Below are 6,924 nucleotides of genomic sequence, written 5' to 3' on the forward strand. Positions count from 1 at the left end.
TTATTTTTACAAAACTTGGTGTTGATCAGGTCAGTTGACTTCTGCTTATCTCAGTTTATGTGTATGAATACACCATCATGCATAACGTGTGTGGTAAACACTGAGCTTCTGTCCACCTATAATGACCTATAATTCCACCCACTATTCAATCAATACAAAATAATTGTTGAGTTTAATTTACCATAACTGTATGGTCAGACAGAAATATAAAAATAGCTTTGTTTCAGTCTTTATCATCTCAAATAGGGATATACTTTCCACTGATGAATGCAGATTCAAATCCCATGAAATCCCATTCAAATCCCAGATTCAAATCCAGGTTCAATGCACGATACTGGATGCTTGAGGCTAGTGCACTGGGACGACCCAGAGGGATGGTATGGGGAGGGAGGAGGGAGGAGGGAGGAGGGTTCAGGATGGGGAACACATGTATACCTGTGGTGGATTCATTTTGATATTTGGCAAAACTAATACAATTATGTAAAGTTTAAAAATAAAATTAAAAAAATATATATATACTAAGGGAATCCCAAGCTTATTAACTCATCTCAGTTAGGTCTAGGTTTGTTGAGCATGAGAAACCACTTAGATACACACCAAAGAATAATATATTTAAGTTTAATTGCACATAATACCAAGCCTAGAATGTTTTATTCTAAGACTTGGACATCACTCTTCAGAGTTCCACAGTTAAAGGGTAGTGTCACATTAGGAGATAAGAAACCAAAAAAGAAACTAGAAATGAAATAAGATCCATTTATACCTTTGTCTCATTTAAATTAAAGGGGTTTCATGCATCTTCTCACAATATTTCATAAGCATTAAATCTCGACAATAGTTGGACTTCTGCATCCTTTGAAGAGAGAGATAAAGCTGAAAGCTGAAATCCATTAACTTAAGCCTCTTGCATTTCTAAAAAGCAATTCAATTAGTGTTTCCCTAGGATGGTTGATCAAATGAAAACAGTTGTTGAATCCATTAAACACACAGGTCTAAACTATGTCTAGCCACATGTTCACTCTACTGAATGTGTCAGGTATGATGTTCATAGATCCCAGATTTTGATATAACCCAAAGGGAAAAGCCTGTTTCTCTTTGTAACTCAGTGTCACTTCTGAAAAAGTCATTTGTCTTTCTATTATAAAAATTTAGAGCATTACTAGGAAGCACAATCATACTTTCTTTAGTGTAAGGTGAAATACTTTCCCAAAGTAGGACAGTAATTCAAGTAAAACTCCAAGAAATAATGCATGTGTACTTCTCTTTAAGAAATCTATAGCCCCACATATCTTTAAAAAAATCCCTGATCTACTGAAATGATCTATTCAGAGAAAAGTGTACCCAGATAAAAATCAGACTACTTCTTCTGTTTAACAAAAATTTTCTCAAAACCAAAATACCATGAGATACATGTCTTATTAAGATTCAATATAAAATTCCAGGCAAGCTATTTTTAATTTCATTGAAAATGTCATAATGTCATCGTAAGAACTGAATTTGAGACACAGTTTGAACATAAAAAGGAGTCTTAGCTTTCAGAAGTCCTAGGAGAAGGAGGTCTTTTGGGTGACCTCATTATTCAGTTTTAAATTTAGCAGAGGAAGAACTGACAGAGTAACAAAGACTATGGACAGAAGTGGCAGCAGTGGAAAGCAGAGACTTTTGGAAAGAATAGACTCTGTCATCATAGCAAAGAGCTCAAAACTAGAGGGCCATAGCTAAAATTTGGAGAAATCCAAGGGTTTTGTATATTTTGTCCAGAAATGACAGCATCCCCAGTCTTCTGCTTTCATTTGAGATTGTTTTTTAAAAAATGTATCCAACTTAAACATGCTGATTACAATGATGGAAGAGAATTTGTTAAAATAAAGAAAACATGTTTTTAAAACAAAATTTGAATTCAAATCATGTCATTGGAGTATTATTCTTTTTTAAATGTTATTAATGTTTTAAATTTGAAAACAGTACATGATATAAAATCTTCTGGGGTGGCTTAGACAGTAGAGAATCTGCTTGTGATGCAGGAGACCAAGGTTCGATCTCTGGGTCAGGAAGATCCCCAGGAGAAGGGAATAGCTACCCACTCCAGTATTCTTGGCTAGAGAATTCCATGGACAGAGGAGCCTGGCAGGGGTCACAAAGAGTCAGAAATGACTAAGTGACTAATGTACATAAACACACATATGAAATAAAAACATCCAGATGGGGTCACAAAGAGTCAGAAATGACTAAGTGACTAATGTACATAAACACACATATGAAATAAAAACATCCAGATAAAAAGAAAAATTACTATATTACTGTGATATTTTTGTAAAAATTCAAATTGACATGCTATCTTCATACTTATGCATTTTGAAAAAAAGATTTTATTCTCCCAAATTTACTCTTGGAAGAGCATAATGCACACAACTCTATTTTACCAATATAAAACCTAACAATCAGAGTATTTAAATTATTTAATTTAAAAAATTGTTGGACAAAGACCACAAGTAGGATACTCTTAGAGATCTTATCAAGTTTAATAGGTTTTGTTATATTCTCTTGGAGAAGGAAATGGCAACCCACTCCAGTGTTCTTGCCTGGAGAATCCCAGGGACAGGGGAGCCTGGTGGGCTGCTGTCTATGGGGTCGTACAGAGTCGGACACGACTGAAGCGACTTAGCAGCAGACTTAGCAGTTATATTCTCTAATGGAAATATTCATCATGGAATTGAATTTGAATATTTATAGTTATATGTCTACATACGAACTTCTTGGACTGCATTAAAACTTAGCATGTTTTCTCTTTCAATGCTTGTATTAAAATTAAAACTGATAACCAATTGTACATAAGAATTTTAGACAAATAATAGGTGTCCATTAGAATTTCATAACATAAAATGGAGTGTGTATATTCAACGAAAAGTGCTGCAGGTTTCTAGAAATCAGCTGTTTGTGAATCTCATTTTTTTTTAATATAGCCATGCATGCAGGAGGAGTAGTTACTTATCAGTAGCCCCCCTGAGCATAGCACCTTGCTGGAAACATGGTATATACTTAGTTCAGTTTAGTTCAGTTCAGTCGCTCAGTCATGTCCGACTCTTTGCGACCCCATGAATCGCTGTACACCAGGTCTCTCTGTCCATCACCATCTCCCAGAGTTCACTCAAATTCATGTCCATCGAGTCAGTGATCCCATCCAGCCATCTCATTCTCTGTCGTCCCCTCTTCTTCCTGCCCCCAATCCCTCCCAGCATCAGAGTCTTTTCCAATGAGTCAACTCTTCACATGAGGTGGCCAAAGTACTGGAGTTTCAGCTTTAGCATCATTCCTTCCAAAGCACACCCAGGGCTGATCTCCTTTAGAATGGACTGGTTGGATCTCCTTGCAGTCCTGGGGACTCTCAAGTGTCTTCACCAACACGACAGTTCAAAAGCATCAATTCTTCTTCGCTCAGCCTTCTTCACAGTCCAACTGTCAACATCCATACATGACCGCTGGAAAAACTGTAGCCTTGACTAGACGGACCTTTGTTGGCAAAGTACTGTCTCTGCTTTTCAGTATAATATCTAGGTTGGTCATAACTTTTCTTCCAAGGAGTAAGTGTCTTTTAATTTCATGGCTGCAGTCACCATCTGCAGTGATTTTGGAGCCCAGAAAAATAAAGTCTGACACTGTTTCCACTGTTTCCCCATCTATTTCCCATGAAGTGATGGGACCGGATGCCATGATCTTCATTTTCTGAATGTTGAGCTTTAAGCCAACTTTTTCACTCTCCTCTTTCACCTTCATCAAGAGGCTTTTTAGTTTCTCTTCACTTTCTGCCATAAGGGTCGTGTCATCTGCATATCTGAGGTTATTGATATTTCTCCCAGCAATCTTGATTCCAGCTTGTGCTTCTTCCAGCCCTACGTTTCTCATGATGTACTCTGCATACACTCTCAAGGGGAATTTAAAAAGTGATTAAAAAGTAAAAGATTATAATCAACCAAATGAATGGTGGCCTGTATTTGAAACCAAGTTTACATGAAGATGTTCATGAAGCGGTTACATGGAAAAAAATCAGAATTATATGTCAGCCAATAGGAGTGTTGCATCCTATAGAAAACAATGAAACAAAGAAACTTGAGATTTTTTTTAATGTGAAAGGTTCTTTCTGTTTATAGTTAATCTCAAAGCTACTTGTTTCCTGATTTAAAAAAAAAAAAAAAAAAAAAAAACATTGGCTCACTCCAAAACAAATCAGAGAGCCAATACTGATAAGTCAGAAGAAAAATTAGGAAGCATGACTGGTAGCATCAATTCTTGTTAAGTAGATGCAACTTGGCACTTTGAAAAAAAAAAAAACAGAAAGAAACAAAATTATTTAAATTTAGCATTTTGTAAATCTGTGCAAAACAGAATAGCAGTGTGTGGATCTAAAAAGGATTAAAATAACAGAACACTCTGCAGACATGAAACTGAGAATTCTTTGAAAGTGATATTATAAGTCTAAACACAAAGAATTTTTCATCACAACATATATTCCTTACAACATCCTCGAGGAGAATCAATAAAAACAAAGGAAAATAAGTTCACTTGTCTAAGACTCCTATTATTTCCAAATCTGAGGAGGTTTGTTGTATTACTATCAATACCATAAAGTAAGAGATCTTAAAAAATGATCAGATTTTAAGACAAAAATATCATTGGGGATAAAAGACATTTTATTTTATTATTATTATTTTTTTAAGTACCAAGGATCTTTATTCTTAGGTCTGATATTTAATCTGTGGCTGCAGATAATATGTCACTATTTAGAGAATAAAAGGTCCCATTATCTTCATTCAAGTCTTCAGCCACAAAGTTACACCTTATTCTCATACAAGATAAGGGTTGGTAGGGGATTAAGGAGGTACACTGAGGACAAAAGCAAAAGGGAACAAACACTTTTACAAGCATATCGTCCCAGTCACCGTGAAGGTTACGTTTCGGGTTAATTTACAAAAGTAGTGACAGAACCATGATTTCAGTGAAAATCAACATGTTATACCTTTTAAAAAACCAGAAATACTACGTCAGGCAAGCAGGCAAAATTCAGAGTATAAAAAAACGCAAGGGCTGGCTGCCCAAACAGGTATTTCCCTCAGAAAGAGGGATTTGAAAATGCTGCACAGAACCACAGGAATTAGAAGCTGAATTAGCACACCCATTTCCTCAGTTTATATATGAGGCAAGTGGGCAGACATTAACTGGTAAAGCTTACTCAGCCAGATTAAGAATGTATAGACATCCAATTCCTGGTGCCATCCGCAACTACATGTATCTAAAATACAAGGAGGTAAATATCCAGAATACATCAAACCCACTGATTTAAAGAAAACATTTCAAGGGAGGGGGTGAAGTTGTTATTATAGCATAGCAGCACATTACACATATTTAAGAGACTAAATGGAAAGAAATAATCTCTTAACGCTCAGTTTTGATCAACACAAGTTTCCAGCCAACTTTCTGATGTAGAGCAAAACAAGTATATTCTTCAATTTTCTTCTACATTTTTGGGGGCCTATCTTTCAAAACTGAGCACCGGGTATTTTTAACGTAAGTAATGGGATGTTATATGTACATTCTAATCACACATTTTAAGAATAAACAAAATGCGTATTTCAGTAATTCATAGTGTATTTATAAAATGAAAAGCTCTCTATCAAAATACACTTTTCACTGGGAAAAATAAATAAAACAGACAAATGGATCTACACAAAGTAAAAATTAACTTTGGTAGACTTCACTGTGGAGGACAGTCCATAACAAGCTTATCTGCCCTTACTCCCCCAGAGCCGATCATCTTCTGAGTTAAGATTTTAAAAATATGTTTTAATTGAGATCATTATGTTTACATTTGTTTCTCATTCCACATCATCTTCAGCCAAGCTCTGAGCACTTACAATTCTCTGACTAATTGTTGGGAGCTTAGTCAGAAGCATCTGGAACACTGGTGGCGGAAGAGTTTGTTGCAATACTTGCAGTAACTGCTGTGGCTGTCCACACACAGCAATCCCATTTGTCAGATGGTCCACACCCTTCTCATATTCACCTTGAGCTAGTAATTCTTCACCAAGCTGTATTTCTTCTAGAAAGAATTTCTGAACAGCTTCAGCATCTTTAAGGTCAGGTAACTTGAAAAGCCCAGCTCTCTCCTTGGCAAGCTTCTGTTTCTTTCTTCGTTCTCGCAGCCTGTTCTTGAAGTTGGGGTCACTCCGTCTCTTGCGGTCGAAGTAAATGCAGTAACCGATGAAAAGGACCCCGCACACGCCGGCGGCGATGGCGCTGTTCCGGCCCACCATCTTCTCTCCACCGAGGAGCCGGGTCGGCTGCGGCGGGGCCCGCAAAGAAGCCGTTGACCGCGAAGCCTCGGATCCGAGTGCGCGGCTCAGTCCAGACGCCCGCCGCCCGCCGCCCGCCGCGAGGGACCAAAAGACATTTTAGAATGTGAAAGGGTTAATTTATATCAGAAAGACATAAAACTTATGAATATACGTGCATCTAACAAAAGAGCCCCAAAATGTATGAAACAGAACCTGGCAGAACAGGTTGAAATAACAGGTAATTCAACAATACTACCAAAAGACACAAATAATTCCATTCTAAAAATAAGTAGAAGGTAGACAAAAAAATCTGTAAGTGTAAATACTGTTGTTGTTGTTCAGTCTCTCAGTCATGTCTGACTCTTTGTGACCCTATGGACTGCAGCATGCCAGGCTTCTCTGTCCTTCACCATCTCCCAAAGTTTGCTCAAATTCATGTCGATTGAGTTGGTGATGCCATCCAACCATTTCATCCTCTGCTGCCCGCTTCTCTTGCCTTCAATCCTTCCCAGCATCAGGCTCTTTTCTAATGAGTTAGGTGTTCACCTCAGGTGGCCAAAGTATTATATTTTCAGCTTCACATCAGTCCTTCTAA

The 6,924-nt window shown here is 37.3% G+C and overlaps 1 protein-coding gene across 1 annotated transcript; it reads right to left on the bottom strand.

Moving 5' to 3' along the window:
• Positions 1–5,625: 5,625 nt before the first annotated feature.
• LOC109577098 (mitochondrial import receptor subunit TOM20 homolog) lies at positions 5,626–6,418 on the bottom strand. Its single transcript, XM_070788059.1, has one exon. It carries the CDS (start codon positions 6,306–6,308, stop codon positions 5,871–5,873), a length of 438 nt encoding a protein of 145 aa, XP_070644160.1. The 5' UTR covers positions 6,309–6,418; the 3' UTR covers positions 5,626–5,870.
• Positions 6,419–6,924: the final 506 nt, after the last annotated feature.

The sequence above is a fragment of the Bos indicus genome, chromosome 4 (assembly GCF_029378745.1).
Source record: "Bos indicus isolate NIAB-ARS_2022 breed Sahiwal x Tharparkar chromosome 4, NIAB-ARS_B.indTharparkar_mat_pri_1.0, whole genome shotgun sequence".
In the NCBI taxonomy this organism is placed as follows: domain Eukaryota; kingdom Metazoa; phylum Chordata; class Mammalia; order Artiodactyla; family Bovidae; genus Bos; species Bos indicus.